Source organism: Camelus dromedarius, chromosome 18 (genome assembly GCF_036321535.1).
Source record: "Camelus dromedarius isolate mCamDro1 chromosome 18, mCamDro1.pat, whole genome shotgun sequence".
NCBI classification, from domain to species: Eukaryota; Metazoa; Chordata; class Mammalia; order Artiodactyla; family Camelidae; genus Camelus; species Camelus dromedarius.
Window position 1 is genome coordinate 11,979,060 of NC_087453.1, and position 17,139 is coordinate 11,996,198.

The window sequence follows — 17,139 nt, forward strand, 5'->3', positions numbered from 1 at the left end:
AATGGGTCAGAGTGATAGGAACAGAGGCCACAGTTCCACCAGTGCTGGAAGCGGTCACTTTATTGGTTGGGAAAAGAAGCAGCTGTGGTCAGCTCAGGAGGGAGTGCAGAGGCCAGAAAGAGGAGGGCAGCTGGGCTGGAGTCAGACAGGGTCAGGCAGAAACTTCCATTCCCCTGCTCCTCACGCTGTGGGCTGTGGCAGCTGAAGCTGGAGGAAGACAACCATGATAATACCATCCAAACAATTTCCATGCCTGCAGCTTAAATTCTGGACCAAAGCTCCCCCTACTCCACCACATCCCTCCCACCTCCCTCCCCTCCCCAGCAAAGCCTCACCTTCTTGATGCCCTGGGGCCCCACCTGCAGACCTCTTCTGCTTCAGACCATCCCAGGACACACCTGGGTAAACCGCAGTTCCCACTGACCATTGTGACCTTCCTGAGGGGCCACTGTGATTTATCTCCCTAGGAATCCCTCCACCACCAAGAAGGTCCACCATGCCCCCATTCCTTAGGTTAAGCTGGGATTAGCTGATCAAAAAGATCTTATTTATTCCATTTTCTTTCTTTCTTTTTCTTTAATGGAGGTACTCGGGATTGAACCCAGGACTTTGTGCATGCTAAGCATGCACTCTACCACTGAGCTATTTCCCTCCCCCTATCCCATTATAAGCAAAATATTTGCAGCTCAGGAAGCAGGGAAAGGCTAGTTAAGTGTCAGAGCTGAAATCTGAGTCTGGACCTTCCTGACTGCAAAGGCAGCATGTGCTGTTGACATTCGTGGAGGCCAAGAGACGGCTGGTGTCACTGGAGAGCTCTGGACCCTATGGAGACCGTGGATGCACTGAAATAGCAACCTTGGGGCTTTGGGCACATCCTCCCCTCTCTCTGGGTCTCAGTCTTCACATCCACGCAATAGTGGTTCCATCACTGACCTGCCAGTCCCTTGGCTGAGAGCTTATCAAAAGTAGCACACGATTAACAATGAGATTTCAACCAAAGGGCCCTCCCAGGGCCTTGTCCTGCTCCCTCTGTCTGAAACAGCCTCCCCACCTCTGGACTTCACCGGACTGCTGACCCTTGCCTTATCCTCCCAGACTGGCTCAGGGTCCCTTCTGGGAAGCCTGCTCCCTCCTTCCCCACCTCCACCTGGGTGACGTTTTCCTTCTCTGGGTCCCCACCACACCCAGCCCTTCTCTCCATTGGCGCGCTGACTACAGGTACAGGGAGTGTCTGTCCATCTGTCCACCTCAGCCACTGGGCTGCAAGCTCGGTGAGGAAGGGCGGCCATCACCATCTGTCTCAGCACCGGGCACAGAGCCGGTGGCCCGGGGCTGGATCCCCCAGTGGGCCAACAAAGCATGTGCTTCGACTTTTCTTTCTCTCTACTTTTCACACTTGCTTTATGACTTAATGTGTTTATTTTAAATTACATATGGGGAGAAAGAGGCTCCACCGTCTTTTCCTGCCAGCGTCAGAGCCCCTCCAGGTGGCTGAAGGTAGGCCTGCCGGACACGGGGTAAGTGCTCAGCACACTTCAAACACGCATTTGAGAAACTGAACTGAAATGAACTGATCTCTCCCAGATGTGTCCTGAAAAGCCAAGCTTTTTGGCGAAAGTAAAGATCAACTCTTCTGCCTGACACTGGCCATGCAAAGAGCTCCCTGCTTCCCTGGCCACTGTCCCCTCTCCCAGGACACAGCTGCTCCTCTAGCTGCTGACTTCTTTACATGGGTGTTAAAGGAAAAGGGAGTAAATCTTCTCATAGCCCAATTCACCACCAAATATCGTCCCACCTACCTTCACATACGTCCCAAGCCCAGCCACGTATGTCACCTGGTCTGTCATCTCCCACCTGGCCTCTTGCAGGAGCCTCCTGGCTGGTCTAATTGCTTCTCCCATTGCCCCTCCATGGTCTCCACACAGCAGCCAGAGCAATCCTTTTAAATCTAAGTCAGAGCATGTCCATTTCCAAGGACCCAACATCTCTGGGTCAAGACCTAAGGCTTTACATGGTCCATCAGGTCCCTCCACTAACCACTGAGATCTCTGGCCCTCTCCTCTACTGACTCCTCCTTGCTACTGGGCTCCCGTCTTCCGGCTTTGCCTGAAATTCACCAAGGATGCTCCTGCTTTACACCTGCTGCCCCTGCTGCCTGTACATTCCCCCCGATATGCTCACGGGTCCCTCCGACATTTCTATCAAGCCTCTTTCAATGCTGCCTTCTCAGAGGGGCCCTCACACAGTCCCATGAAAAACTTGCAACACGACTCCCTGCCCACCCCACCCTCACTCCTTATCCGCCTTCTATTTTCTTTTTCTCCAGAGCACTTGTCTCCCTCTAACATTCTACAGAATACACTTGCTTATTTATATTGTTTATCATTCACTAGCAGATGAAACCCATCAGAGAGAAATTTTTGTCCGATTTTTTCACTCACAGAGCATCCCTAGCACCTAGCGCCAAGTATGGCACGTGACAGATGCTCAGTGAATATCTGTAGAGTGGAGGAAAGTAAATCAAAGGAAAGATAAGGGAACAGCAATGTGGTCACTCAGGTCCTCCTTTTTAACCTCCTGCAGGTGTGATCACATCTGGGCGTCAATGCTCCCCACCCCCACCCTGGCCACCTACCTCAGAAGACAGGTGTGACACAGGACATCTTCCCACAACCATTGAGGCAGCATTTCATATTGCCGGGACACTGGCTGTCCTCCTGGCACTTGTTCACGCAGAAGCCCAGCTGGGGGAAGGCAAGGTCGATCTGAGGGCAGGAACCCTTCTTTTCTGGGTAGAAAAAGGAATTAAGGGGCGTGGGCACAGGGGAAGCAGGGAGATGAATGCATCTCCACAGTATGACCTCCCACCTGGAGTCACAAACAGGAGAGCTGCTGCCTGCATGGATCTCAGGGAGTGGGACTAGATCTCAGGGGATCTTGGAAGATCACCCACAATCCCCTCTCCTCCTGCTCTCTCTCCTAGAACTTTGGGATCAAAGGACCTCACATTGAGTCCCAGCTCTGCTTTTTTCTAACTTCCTGGACTGAGGCCAGAAATCTCCCAGAGCCCCAGTGTCTTCAAGTGTCACATCATGGGGTTGTTGTGAAAGCAGTGGAGGCAACATACACATAGATCTTCTCCCTGAGAAGTCTAAGTCCTTTGTAATAATAGTAATAATGAATAATTACAGCTGTTAACAATTACCTCCTTCTATGTGCCAGGCATTATCCTAAGCACTTGGCAAATCTAGTCCTACAATAATCCTAAAAGAAAGGGAAATGAACTGTTGCAGATGAAGAAACTGAAGTCCGAGAGATTAAGCAATTTACCTAAAATCATACAGGATAGAGAGAGAATTTGAACGCAGGAATCTGGCTTCAGGTCCGTGCACCACGTATTCTGCTGCTTTGTATACTGTAAAGTGCAGTGCATGTGTGAGGAGTTCCACACCCACAATCTCTTCACTCACTCCTGTATACTCACTCCCAGTTACACCACGTAGCACCAAGACCCTGCATCACTCATCCACCCACAGACGAGTATCCTTCTCTAACACACACACACACACCCACACACACACAGAGCTCACACTGCAGAGATGTGCCAGTTACAATGCTCTTTGTATAAATCCATAACTCCTTTAATCTCTGCATCAAATCTCTCAGAGGAGGTTTCTACCCCTGTCCTACCACAGAGGAGGAAAATGAGGCCCAGAGAGGCAAAGGCATCACTGAACATCACACTGCTGATCAGCAGTAAAACCAAGACCTGAGCCCAGCCTTCCAATGTCCACACACACACACACACACATTGTGCACTACTTACAGGGTTAAGGAGAAAGGAGCTGGGCTCCAACCCCAGAAGCCCCAGAAGCAAGCTTAGCCAACTATCAAACAGGCACAGAACTGGGTGATGAGCTGCAGAGGACAGGGGTGCTGCCCTCCTGGCACACAGACATCGTGTCCCTTGAGAAGGGCAGGAGCGCTCAATGCCGAGCTGCCCCAGGACAGCAGGGCATCGGGGGCAGGTTACACACAAAACAAGCCACTGTGTATGGAGGGTCTTCTGTCTCCTAAGACATTTCATGTGTGTGATTTCATTTAGCCTCGTGTCGATCCTACCACATCTGGGATTCTATCCCATTTTGTCAGAGAGAAAGCAGAGGCTCAGAGAGGTAAAGCGACTTGCTCAGGACCCACAGCTAGGATTCGAGTTCAGGAGGCCACCTGGCCCTGGCCCTCTTCCTGCCTCAGTCTGTCCATCTGAGACCAGGGAACATCAGAGACTCCCCAGAACAGCAGAGACTCCTCTCTCTCCCTCCTCCTCTCTCATCTGTCTGTCTGTCTCCTGCTTTCCCTCCCAGCGTCCACCTCTGCTTCTGGTCCTCCTCCGTCTGGTCCAGGTTAGAGGCCTCCAGACCCAGAAGCTGCCCCTGATGGGCCCATAATCCCTCCATCTCCCCATCCCTCACCTCCCTGCTGGTGAGTGTCTCAGCTCCCTAATTACAAACCTTCCCAGCCTCTGTGGGCAGCTTCAGTGAAATAACAGAGAGAACAGCACTCTCTATTCAGGATGAAGACCCCAGTAACCCCAACACCTTGGGATCCCAGGTCATTATCCCCGCTTCTAAGACCTAAGTTTTTCCCTCTGAAAATGAGCAGCTCAGATTCCAAGCTGTCTAAGGCCACTTCCTGCTCTGACGGGAGCCCCCATGGCCTGCTGGGCAGTCTTGAGCTCCAGCGAGTCATTTTTATGACAGGCAAGCCTCACACACTTTCCCTCTCTCACCCAGTCCTTCGAGTGGAAAACAGTGTTTTAAAGATGAAGGAGGAGGCATGCTCTGGGCAGGGTCCTGACCTTCTTCAAACCATTCAGGTAAACGGGAGCCCCTTGAGTTATGGCTCCTGCCTGGCCAGGGATGCCCGGGTGAGCTTGGGAGAGAGCCTTTTCTCTCCTAAGCTTACACTCTATCTTTAAGGTGGGCTGGGTGTTCTTCTAAACCTGGAACGTTTCCACCTGGACAGAGGACGTCAGGGAGTCTTGCTAGGGGTCCCAAGTCCTTCACCCAGGGCTGGGGGAGGCCCCAGGATAGGGACTCTGGTACGAATGAGAACCCCAGGCTTTGGGACCCAGCCCATTCGACACCCCCCCCCCCCCAGCTAAAGCCAGCCAGGAGGAAAATTCGAACCAGGTCCCCTGATCTCAGACGACAACGTCCCGGAACAACGTCCCGCGGTGCGTCCCGGAAGTCTGCCATACACCCGAGCAATGAATCCAGATAAGGGTGGGGGACTTGCCCTCCCCCGGGCTGCGTTTCAGCGACGCCCGACGCCCTCGTCTCACCGGGACCAAGGGAGGGAGAGCACGGGCTGATCTGGTTCCATCCGCCTCGACCTGGCCAGGGACCCCGGGGTCGGTCGCGCCCCTGTTCCCGGAACAGGACTTCCACTCCCTCCTCCTCCCAACCCCCGCCACCCCGCCCCGCCCCGCCCCGCGCGGGTCCCCTGGGGTTACCATTGGGCATCTGGCAGACGGCAGCGCAGCCGGCCGGGCAGCACTTGAGGTTGTCGGCGCATTCCGCATCCGACAGGCACTCCTTCGTACAGTTCACGTCCGCCTCTAGCGCGGGGCACACGCCTGTTTTCTCCGCGCCTGCGCCTGCGCCTGCGCCTGGGAGGTGGCCGGTCAGTGGGTATCCAGTCCCGCATCCAGAGGATGCCTACCCCCTGTCCAAGGGCCCCCAATCTCAGTCTCCCAGGAATTCGCAGTCTCTGGCCCTGGGCGCCCCCTGCAGCCTTGAGAGAGCCCCACCTCCAGGGCTGGGGTCCCTGACATCTGCGAGGCCAGGAGTGCCAACCCCTTGGCCGCTGAGGCCTCAATCCTGGGGAGACCCCCGCACAGCTGAGCGTCTAGGAGCTTCCGATGACGAGGCAGAGGGTCCCCACTCTGGCCAACTGACTCTCCACATTCTGCAAAGAGCCACCCCTCGAAATGTCAGCCTTCAGTGGTCTCCCCACCTCCAGCACATCGGACCCCACACCCTAAACTTCAAGGATCATCACCTTAGGCACCAGGGATCGTCACATTTTAGTCTTCGTGGGACTGCTCTTTTCCGCCCCTCTCAGTGGCAAGCCTCGCTTCTCAGTTCCCAGAGAGGCTAAGCCTCTGCCGGGCTCGGTCCCGGTGCTCCTGGTTCGGCCCCTCTGGGCGTCAGGCCTCTCCCTGCGCCTCACCTGTGACCGGGGGGAGGCCCAGCAGCAGGCCAAGGAGGAGGGCGGCGACGAGCAGACCGAGGCGGCGGGCGGGCATGCTGCTGGCCGGGGCGGTGAGGGAGTGAGGCGCCGCCGGGAAGGGGGGATTTAACCGCACGCCTGAGGGGCGTGGGGGAGGGGCGGGGCCCAACAGGCGCAGCTGGAGGGCTCAGCGGGCAAGCAGGGGGGCGGGCTGCCACCTCCTGCCATTTCACAATCCCCCGGGATCAGGTGTCATTCTGGCCCCAATGGGAACCAGGAACCTAAGCTGCTTCCTGGCTGGGTGCAGCTCGACCAGCTGCAGCCGGACCCTTGTCCGCTCCTCCGGCCCCACCTCCCTCTTGGGGCCTGAGGGCAGGGCAGCAGGAGGCCAAGGGCGAGTCCCAGGACTCCTGGGTTTCCATTCCAAGACCCTGGGGTCTCCCCGTAATGCCCACGGCCGGTAAAGGACAGGAAAGTGTAGGACCCACAGGGAGGAGCCCGCAGATTTAGCGGTTCGATTTGGGGTCAGCCAGGTCAGAGCGCAGATCCTTCCCGAGTGATGAAAGGTGGAGATGAGGTGTAGTGGCACAGAGCACGTGGTAGGAGCTACGGGAAACAGGTGTTATTTATAAATGAACCCACTGGATCCAATAAACCAAGGCCAGAGGTGAAACATATGTTAACATCTCGAGCCATCTGGGAAGTGTGTTTCTCCCCACCTCTCCTTTCCACACCAACGCTCTCCTGGGGCTGACTGACTGGGTGCAGGCTCTGGGTTCAATGTCTCGTGGAGTCATGGATCTTCCCGATGAACAGAAAGATATTGTCACCAGCTGTGTATGACAATGAGTGGATGTGCAGAGGTTAAGACCCTCCCACCCAAGGTCCCATGAGAAGCTGCGGAGAGAAGGTTTGATCCCAGGTCTCCATCCCTCCAAGCCCTGGTTTTTTCTGCTCCATCCTAAATTTCTCCTGGGTGCCTCTTCATGACACAGGTAGAGCACATATTTGATGCAGAGAAAGTAATTAAGGGAGTCCTCCAGCACTGGCCTTGGGGTGACAAGGCCTAGGTTGACTCCCACCTCCACCACCTCTCAGCTGAGGGACCTTGAATGAATCACTTCCTTGTCACCTACAAAGTTCTGTGAGTGGTCGATAAATGTTCTCTACTGTTACTAAGGAGACTGTAAGTATACACGAAGCTTTAAAATCCAGCCTGGTAAATGCCAAAACACAGTTTTCCAGCAAGAAGTGCCTTCCTGCTCCAAAATCTGAGTTCTGTAAGCCCCAGGAGATCTGTAATCCCCAGAGGGGATTGGGGGCAGTGACCACTCGAAGTGGGAGTAGGTGAGTCATTGGTGAGTGGGAAGGAGTTGGTGATGAGGTACATATAGCCACTGTCCCCACAGATGGATCCAAGTAAAAGAGATGGAGAATGCCTTCCCCCCACTTCCCATGTCCAGCTTGGGGACTGGTGACTGTCCTCACTGGGAGGGGCCAGGGCTGTTACTCTGAGCACAAAGAACTGTCAACGGGAATGAGGTAGGAGCCAGGTGGGGGCCCAGCACAGGGCGGTCTCCTGGGACTCAGTCTAGGGCACGCAGAGGACACTTCAAGCAGCAGCCAGTTTTAGCCTGTGGAACCAGCTGGCTACTGGACATGCAGCCTCAGGCACTGCTGCCCACAGCTCTCTTCTGGGATTGACCCAGCTCCCCAAGCCAGGAACCTGCCCGGCCTCACCCATCCCTAGCCCTCATGGGCTCCCCTGCGGTTGGCTCTTTCTGACAGGAATGAGGATTAGTCTGAGGCCAAGGGGACTGGATGGGGCACAGGGATGGAGGAGAAAGTTTCATACAGCCCGTGGCATGAATAGATCTTTAGCTTTTTTGTGATGCTAGGCTCTGTGCTAGTTATATTTATGTATTTTTGATTCTGCATAAAGTGTAAAAAAGGCAGAGGATTTAAAATCAAATACATTTAGTTCCAAATCAGGGATTGTCTCCCTCTTGTCTATGTGATCCAGAGCAGCACCTCGCTTTTGGGATGTACATCTTCTTTCTTGAAAGGGGCATTGTGATAACTGTTTTATGGGCTTGTTTAAGGATTACAGGGAAAAGCATAAACCAGAGGGTGGAAATCTGCCTAGAGATGGTGTTGTTAGCCCACATTGTGTGAAGCAAAAGCTGGGCTGGGCCTACTGGTAAATCTAAGTTTTACAAGTGTAAGATTACTGGTCTGAGTTCTGCTGGGCTAACTTGTAAATCTATGTTTAATTAGTAACTGATCTGCTCTTATTAGAAAAGTTCTAGTTTACTGATTCCCTGCTTCCCTTTTGTGATATTGCTGAGCTGTTTGCGCCCTACTGGCTAAAAATCCCAAGCTTGTAATTCACCCTATAAAACCTCACACACATGTCTTGAAGGTGCTCAGAGCTCCGGAGCAGAAGCCCCTCTGAGCCCGCCTGCGTAATAAATCTGAGTACTCCAGCCCTCCGAGCGGTGCTTGTTTCTTGGCTGGCCTGTCATTTCTGTTTTATTTCTGGAGACCCCAGCGAGATTCAACCACGCTGGCCCTTGAGCCGCTGGACTGGTGGCTCCGGCTGACCGGGGGATGAGACTCCGATAATGAATGAGGTGCTGCCGCCCGACTGTATTCCGGGTTCTCCTTCCTGATGGTGACTCGGCACCCCCGCATGGCTGGGCTACAACCAGAGCCAGACTTGGTGGAGGGACGGACAGATTTACCAGGTGGCTGTCCGGACAAGGTAGAACCCCCAGGGAGTAATCAGATTCTGTCCCAGTGGACAGAAGAGGAGGCTGATCCCCTCCTGCAGGCTTCTCCTTGACATTATTCCAGACGGTGAGATCAGGTTAGATTAGGTTAGATTAGGGATGCCCCGGTGATAAGGAGGGGAATGTGCAAATAGCCTCTGTACGTTTGTGTGAGTGAATGTGCGGCCTGAAGCATGCGGTCAGACTGGAGTTTGTAGCTCCACGGCATTCCACTACGGAGTTCGAGGGAGTCCCAACCTGCGGTTCTGTGGGTGACCTCGTACGGCTCAGGGCGGTATCAACCCCTTGGGGTATCGATCGGAATCAGCGGTTTATTCTGACCCGCCAAAGCTAAGAGGCACCTTCGTCCCCACGAGGGGAGCGGCCAGGCGGATGCAGTGAAACCCTCCCTTGTCTTGTCTGCGACACCGGCACAGGGTGGCTACACAGGGGGGGAAAGGGACATAGAACAGCATATAAGTAAACAACCCCTGTGCCCTTGGGGACTAAAACGAGACTACTTTAAAAAGATTCAGACGCGACCTTGCCACCAGTCCCCCGGAATATCCTGTCACGATTAATAAACCAGCCTCAATACTACTCCTCTGTCTAAAATAAAGCCTGAGCCAGAGCGAGCCTCCCCAGGACTGGCTGGAACCCTCTTTTGAGGTCCCCTTTTTTGGTTCATTTATTCTGTCACCGCCCAGCCATCAGGCCTCATATTTTGTCAATTTTGGCTATAAAAAAGGCTTTGTGCAGGGACCCCTAGAGCTCATCCAGGCCCAGGAGAGCCTCAGGGACACCTGCCTATCATGGAACCTAACTCATTGGCAGCACTTACCGCCAAGGAGATAGATATTAGGCCCAGCGAGGCAGCGGGGGTTTTGAGAACTCCACTGTTTTGAGGAGTGGGAATAAAAAAAAAAAAAAACAGAGATACTGGGGTCACAGTCCTCGGTGCCAGGAGCAGACCCACACCTATAGGCCATAAAATCTGTCAACTAATAATAATGGGAGCCTCTAAATCAAAGCCGACAGTTCTGCACTGCGTGATTAAGAATTTCAAAAAGGGGTTCTCAGGAGATTATGGAGTTTACATGACTCCTGGCAGACTCCGTACTTTGTGTGAGCTTCAATGGCCAACCTTTGGAGTCAGATGGCCCTCTGGAGGAACTCTGGACTTAACAACAGTGTAAGTAGTCTATCAGATAATCACTGGAACCCTAGGCCACTCAGATCGATTCCCGTACATTGACTCCTGGTGGGATATCGCCCAGATTCTACCCCCATGGATTCGGTTCTGCTCAAATGGACCTGGACGATGCAAGATATTAGCAGCTCAGCTGGTCCAGGCCAAAAAGACAGAGAAAAGCCCATTTTCCAGGGAGGCACAAAAGAGATGTGCCTGCCCCCTCTGTATGCCTCCGGGGCACTGACACCTCTTGTCCCACTGGAGACACTGCCACTCTCTGTGTCACCACCTCCCCAACCTGAGGACCCAGAGGCAGAGCCCAGCCCCCAGCCTGAGCCGGTAGGAAGGAGACTCCACTCAGCACAAGCCAGGAGGCCAGCACTGCCGGCCCTCCAAATGCCGCTGCAGGAGACACACGGGCCACAGCAAGTTGGGGAAGATGGGACTGTTCAGCCCAGGCACCCCGTACTCTGCTACCAACCCTTTAACACTATGGACCTTCTCAATTGGTGCCATCATACTCCCTCCTACTCTGAAAAACCGCAGGCATTTCAATCACATTATGGTCTGAACAGAATTAAGAAAAAGAGCTTTCATAATAATAGCAGATGAAGAGCCACTGGTAAACCAGTCAGGATTTTTGGCCTGCCCTCCAAAGAAAAGGAGCAGAAAGAATGTTGGAGAGGTCTGCAGATGACGTCATGGAGAGCCGTGCCCACTGGTGGCAGCAGGCAGGGCAGCCTCCGCAGCCCCGGCACCACCTCCACCTTGGCCGCTGCCGCCGCTGCAATGGCAACTGTCGGGGATGGCCGGCCCCTGCCCAGTCCCGAAGCGATGCTGGGACAGTCATGGAGCTCTGTCACGAAGACATGTCAATATTTGGTCTCTGTCCAGCCCATGATGATTTCTACTTGGTGGTGAGTGACCACTGTAATCAGGCTGTCAAACCGCAAGCTCTGATTGACCTCATAGAGCCTGTCTTTCACTCTCACCGGCTCACCTGAGGAGATGTTCACCAGCTGCTTCTGACTCTTTTCAATATGGAGGAGAAGAGACACATTCTCACTGAAGCACTAAAATGGCTGCAGGGCCAAACCCCCCAGGGACACACTGGATGTTGAGGGGTGGGCCATGACATGGGCCTCTGACACCAGGCCAGACTGGGACCTTCTCTCGGAGTCCTGACTCAGAATGTGGGGCCATGGCAGCGCCCTGTGGCCTATCTGTTTAAAAGACTGGACCCTATGGCATCAGGATGGCCACCCTGTCTACAGGCCCTCACTGCCACAGCCCCCCAGTCAATGAGGCAGACAAACTCATGCTGGGACAGACTTTAAATGTAAAAGTGCCCCACTCCGTGGTGGCCCTGGTGAAAGGCCCAGGTTACAAATGGATTACTAACACAAGGATGACCCACTACCAGGGGCTCCTATGTGAAAATCCAAGAGTCCAGCTAGAGACTGTGTGAACCTTAAACCCAGCCACATATTTACCTAAAGGGGAAAGGCAGCCTGACCATGATTGTGAGGAAATCATTGAAGAAGTGTATGTGAGTAGGCCTGATCTAACCGACAAACCCCTGCAAAACCCAGACCTGGAAGTCTTTGCAGATGGCAGCAGTTACGTGCAGGATGGACAACGACGAGCAGGACACGCTATAACAACAACCCGAGAGGTGGTAAAGGCAGAGTCCCTTCCCCCAGGGTGGTCTGCTCAGGGAGCAGAGATTTGGGCACTGGTCCAGGCACTAAGGGAAGGGAAAGAAAAATGAGTCAATATATATACTGATTCCAAATATGCATTTGCAACCTTGCATGTACATGGAGCCATCTATAAGGAGAGAGGACTCTTGATTACTGGGGGAAAGAAAATCAAGAACAAAGGAGAAAGTCTACAGTTACAGGAGGCAGTATGGGATCCAAAGGAAGTGGCCATTATTCACTGTAAGGGACACCAAAAAGAAAATGACCCTGTGAGCCAGGGGAACAGGCTGGCTGATCAAAAGGCAAAAGAGGCAGCCACCCAGGAACACTCAGTAATTAAAATTATGGCGGCGCCAGAGCTCCCCACTGCCCCAGAATATAGCCATGATGAAAACAAGTGGGCACAGGCCAAACAAGGGAAGAAAGAAAAGGACGGATGGTGGATCATGACGGATGGAAGGGTTTTCATCCCAGAATGACTAGCTTATCGCATAGTCCAACAAAAACATGGAGGCACACACATGGTAAAAACGGCTTTGGAGGCCCTTCTAAAGCTATATTTCCTGATTTCTCATCCCCCTACATTGTGTGCATTAGTCTCCCAACACTATTTGCTCTGTGCTCAAAACAATCCAAAACAAGGGCCCGCTGGGCCAACGGGAGTATAACGATGTGGGTTGACTCCCTTTGAAGATTTAGAAGTAGTCTTTACTGAACTTGGACCCAGCAAGGAATATAAGTACCTGCTGGTTTTCGTCTGCACCTTCACAGGGTGGGTAGAAGCCTACCCCACCAGGACGGAGAAAGCAAGGGAGGTAACAAAGGCTCTCCTCAGGGTTGTCATCCCTCGGCTTGGAATGCCTACCTCCATCGGGTCCGACAACGGACCCGCCTTCATGGCAGAGACTGTACAGCAAGTGGCAAAGACACTGAGCATCCGCTGGAACCTACACACAGCATCCTGGCCTCAAAGCTCAGGGAAGGTAGAACGAATGAACAGAACTCTAAAACAAATGATAGTTAAAATCAGCCAAGAAACCCAGCTCCCCTGGGTGGACATACTACCCATGGCTCTGTTGCGGATTAGATGCACCCCAAGATTTAACACTGGGTACTCTCCCTATGGACAACCGCCACCTTTAGTCAAGATGGGAAATCCCACCCCGGAAACAGGAAATTTAGGGCTCCACCAACAACTGTTGGGACTAGGACAAGTACTACAGAAAGTTTGGGGTTGGGTAATGGAGAGAACCCCCATTTCGTTAGGAGTCCAGGTACATCCCCATAAGCCAGGCGACCAAGTATGGGTGAATGATTTGAAAAAGGAACCTCTCAAACCAACATGGAGCGGACCATATTTAGTGGTATTAACAACCCCTATAGCTGTTAAAGTTGCAGGAATCATCCCTTGGATCCACCACTTCAGGGTTAAGAGAGCAGCTTCACCTCAGTTAGAGGGTCCCTGGAGAATTGAGAGCATCCCAGAAGACCCACTGAAGATCAAGATCAAAAGGGACCAGAGGAAGTTCGACGAGCCCTGCTCTAGCCACACCTGGAAGCTGGATAGTCAACGCACAGCCAATGCTTGAGGAAAGCGCAACAAAACTGTTAAATGTATTCCTCTTGTGCTCCCTTGCCTCTTTGTTTGCTATACTAGCCTGCTTATTGGCAGTGGGGCTGGCCAGCACCGCCCCGCCTGACTGAAATACAGGCCATAAGATCCTGATAGCTATTTTATATCTTGTTATAACTAGTGTCATCACCGCAGCATCATGTCTAAGATAATCATAAGACTGATATTACTGGCACTAATGCCCTCACTCCTCTTGCTACTGGGGCTCGGAGTGGCAGCAGGGGTGGGCACAGGCATCGGTGGCATAGCCTCATCCTCTTATTACTATTATCAGCTTACAGGTGAGTTCAGCCAGGATCTCCAACAAATAGTAGAAACCCTGGGAGCTCTGCAAAATCAGATTGACTCTCTGGCCGAGGTGGCCTTACAGAACAGGAGGGGTCTAGACCTACTCACAGCCAGAGAGGGGGGACTGTGCCTCTTCCTTAACGAAGAGTACTGTTTTTATGCTAATCAATCAGAAATTGTCAGAGGGATGGTCCAAGAGTTACAAGATCGAGTGGAAAAATGAAAACATACTTTAGACAAGGGCCCGTGGACGGGCCCCTGGGGCTGGACCTCCTGGCGGCACCATTCATACGTGCCCTGCTCCTGATTTTTGCAGTTCTGCTCTTTGGGCCCTGTCTCTTAAATTTCCTGAGCCGCTTTGCCAGTGAGCAGATAGAGGCTATAAAACTCCAAATGTTAGCTTCCAATTATGAGCCCCTGCAACAGATGAGTGATGAGGCTTACTCCAACAAGGGCTGTGAAAGCATCAAGAGGAGGGAATGAGAAGGAAAAGCCGGGCTGGGCCTACTAGTAAATCTAAGTGTAACAAGTGTCGGGTTACTGATCTGAGTTCTGCTGGGCTAACTCGTAAATCTAAGTTTAATTAGTGTTGGTAACTAATCTGTTCTTATTAGAAAAGTTCTAGTTTACTGAGTCCCTGCTTCTCTTTTGTGATATTGCTGAGCTGTTTGCGCCCTATTGGCTAAAAATCCCAAGCTTGTAATTAACCTTATAAAACCTCACACACACGTCTTGAAGGTGCTCAGAGCTCCAGAGCAGAAGCCCCTCTGAGCCCGCCTGTGTAATAAATCTGAGTACTCCAACCCTCCAAGTGGTGCTTGTTTCTTGGCTGGCTTGTCATTTCCATTACAATAGTACATTTAAAAATTGTGAAAGAGTTGCCAAGACTTAAGATTAGGTGATTTCACATAAAAGTAAAATTCTAGTATCTTTCAGGGAAAAAAAAATTAATCTGGGGACACAGCTTTGCAAAATTTCATGGCAACTGCCAACTAAGACCCAACTGAGCAGTGGGTCTCAAGCCTCAGCCAGCATCAGAATCACTTCAAGGGCCTGTTCAAACACAGATTTGAGACCTCCACCCTCAGAGTTTTGATACCGTAGGACAGGGGTGGGACATGACCTTCCGCATCTAACAGGTGTCCTGTGATGCTGTTGGTGCTGCTCAAGGGACCACACTTTGCAACCCAGGAACTAAGCTAAGTAGAGCTGCTCTCCTGTTATGAGGGGAGCGTTCTCTTCAGTTTCCATCATCCCCCCTCCTCCTGCCCCCATTCCTTATTGTCTCTCCTGCCCCCACCCCAACTCCAACTCCTTCCATTTACTTTACTCACAATTGAAAATTGTGACCCCTGGGGTGGGCTCACAGCAAGTGTTCAGTAAAAGGTAACTAGTTATTATTAAACAATCTTATGAATTAGGTATTATTATTCCCATTTTACAGATGAAGAAACAGATTCAGCTGAAGCAAAATGACTTGCAGGAGGAAACACAGCAGAAAATTAGAAGAAAGGCCTTGCCAAAGCAAGTCATGTGGTCCCGTTATTTCAATGTTACACACACACACACATTTATCTAAGGTTAGCATAGATAATGCATCAAACATTTTGAACATGGGCGGAGGGTATAGCTCAGTGGTAGAGTACATGCTTAGCATGGAGGAGGTCCTGGGTTCAACCCCTAGAGCCTCCATCAAACAAATAAGTAATAAAAAATTAATTAATTAATTAACCTAATTACTTCCCCCTTCAAAAAACAAAAAACAAAAATTAAAAAAAAAAGTTTTGAACATGACTTCATGAATGTAAAATCATATTTATCAGGAAGAAAAGAGGGGAAGGAAATAGAAAAGGAAGAAGGAAAGGTTAAAAGGAGGTGATATGAGTCAGCTGTAGGCATGCCCACTCTAAGGTGACTGTAAACAAGTGAATGCTGAAGATGTGAGAAATTCCCAGGAACAAACCGGGTGTCTTTCAGCACACGATGGGGCTTTGTCCTCTTGGACTCTTGAACCCATTCAAACTTCCTTCACTCCAAGGAAACCTCTCTCTCTGAGTATATTGGCTGTTTCGTTCTTTTCTCACCTAGCATCCTTTTGGCCTTTTTCCGATAACACTAGCCTGGTTCTGATTTGGGGAATGGCTCTTCCTCCACCCATGACTAGTGGGTTAGGGGGCTAATCTAGATTTCCTGATGCTTGGGATGGCCATTAAGAGGTAGATGGGGCAGTAATGGATTTGCTTATACCAAGTCGGGCCCTGAAGGCATGAAGAGGGGAGATGCCCACTGCTCTGCAGAATACTGAGAAGTACCACCACTATGGACCGTGTTGCTTAAGGTTCTTAGTTGCAAACAGAATCCACACCAGTTAGCTTACTTAGAAAATGAATTTGTGAATTTATAAGGCCAGAGGTTGAAGCCATAGACAGATAAAAATGCAACACTGCTGTGGGGAAAGGGGCTTCTTGAGTGAATAGACCTCTGCCGCCACTGATGCTCAGAACTGGATGCCAGAAATTCCACTGCTGCCAGCCCCCTGGGAGCACAGTGATGGTGGGGTGGGGGATGAGGGTGAGGATGCAGTGAAGGAAGAGGTAGGCTTCTGCTGAGGATGGTAGTTTTGTTTTCTTTGTTTGTTTGTTTTTGTTTGAAGAAAACAACCTACTTTGTATACATTAAAATTTTTTTTATTTTTAAAAATACTTTATTTTTTTGTTTTGTTTGGACGGAGATAATTAGGAAGGTAGTTGAGAAGGGAGCAGAGGAGGAGCCTCAACTCTTTGAGAAGAAGCCACAGCCCAGCCCTGTGTGGGGCTCCTAGGACTTCAGCATCTCAGGGGAGCACAGTGGCGCGGCTCTCTGCAAGAAGGAAGGAACTTGTTGATTGTCATCACTGAAGGCCCTGACCTTGACAGGCTACGCCCTGACAGATCGTCGACCATCCCAGAAATGAGCAAACATGGTCCTGCTGACACAGGACGACCAACAAGAAAAAGCCAGTTTGCCAAGCCTAGGTGGGGTGGCTCAGGAGCACCACAGACCCCCTGTGCAGGGTGGCTGCCTCAGTGTTTCCATCTGAAAAAGGGGAGCAGGTGAGTGGCTCTGTTTATCTCGAGGGCAATTCTAGCTGTGACCTTCTGCTAAGCTGGCCCATGGAGGACGTGTTCAGTCTGTGGTTTCACAGCACACTGTTGCCATGTCTCCGGGGAGACAGCGAGGAGGAAAGACACTGAGCAGGGGTGAGGGATGTGGGCGGGGCCCCTTGAGCTCCACCTCTGTCCTCAGCCCTTCCCCTCCCTGCCCTGCCCTCATCTTACC

General features: G+C 51.7%; 1 protein-coding gene and 1 long non-coding RNA gene across 3 annotated transcripts; both read right to left on the minus strand.

Moving 5' to 3' along the window:
* Nucleotides 1–42: 42 nt before the first annotated feature.
* WFDC2 (WAP four-disulfide core domain 2) lies at nucleotides 43–6,340 on the minus strand. Of its 2 annotated transcripts, none has more exons than XM_031433743.2 (4): nucleotides 6,235–6,340; nucleotides 5,516–5,671; nucleotides 2,636–2,788; nucleotides 43–207 (listed from the first exon to the last, which is right to left on the minus strand). In XM_031433743.2, the coding sequence occupies exons 1-3, from the start codon at nucleotides 6,308–6,310 to the stop codon at nucleotides 2,637–2,639; spliced, it is 384 nt and encodes a 127-aa protein (XP_031289603.2). In that variant the 5' UTR covers nucleotides 6,311–6,340; the 3' UTR covers nucleotides 43–207; nucleotide 2,636. The 2 variants fall into 2 exon arrangements, with proteins under 2 accessions (XP_031289603.2, XP_064331715.1); XM_064475645.1 differs by having other exon boundaries at nucleotides 5,516–5,665; nucleotides 6,235–6,339.
* LOC135318509 (uncharacterized) lies at nucleotides 3,331–5,180 on the minus strand. Its single transcript, XR_010376604.1, has 2 exons — nucleotides 3,827–5,180; nucleotides 3,331–3,415 (listed from the first exon to the last, which is right to left on the minus strand). It is a non-coding gene; the product is annotated as an uncharacterized LOC135318509 (long non-coding RNA).
* Nucleotides 6,341–17,139: the final 10,799 nt, after the last annotated feature.

What these genes read in the sequence shown, in the direction of transcription:
- WFDC2 (XM_031433743.2), bottom strand. Translation starts at nt 6,310, where the DNA reads ATGCCCGCCCGCCGCCTCGGTCTGCTCGTCGCCGCCCTCCTCCTTGGC. An exon ending in GGGCCTCCCCCCGGTCACAG is followed by an intron (nt 5,672 to 6,234) that starts GTGAGGCGCAGG and finishes GCCACCTCCCAG; the next exon opens with GCGCAGGCGCAGGCGCAGGC. An exon ending in CGTCTGCCAGATGCCCAATG is followed by an intron (nt 2,789 to 5,515) that starts GTAACCCCAGGG and finishes TTTTCTACCCAG; the next exon opens with AAAAGAAGGGTTCCTGCCCT.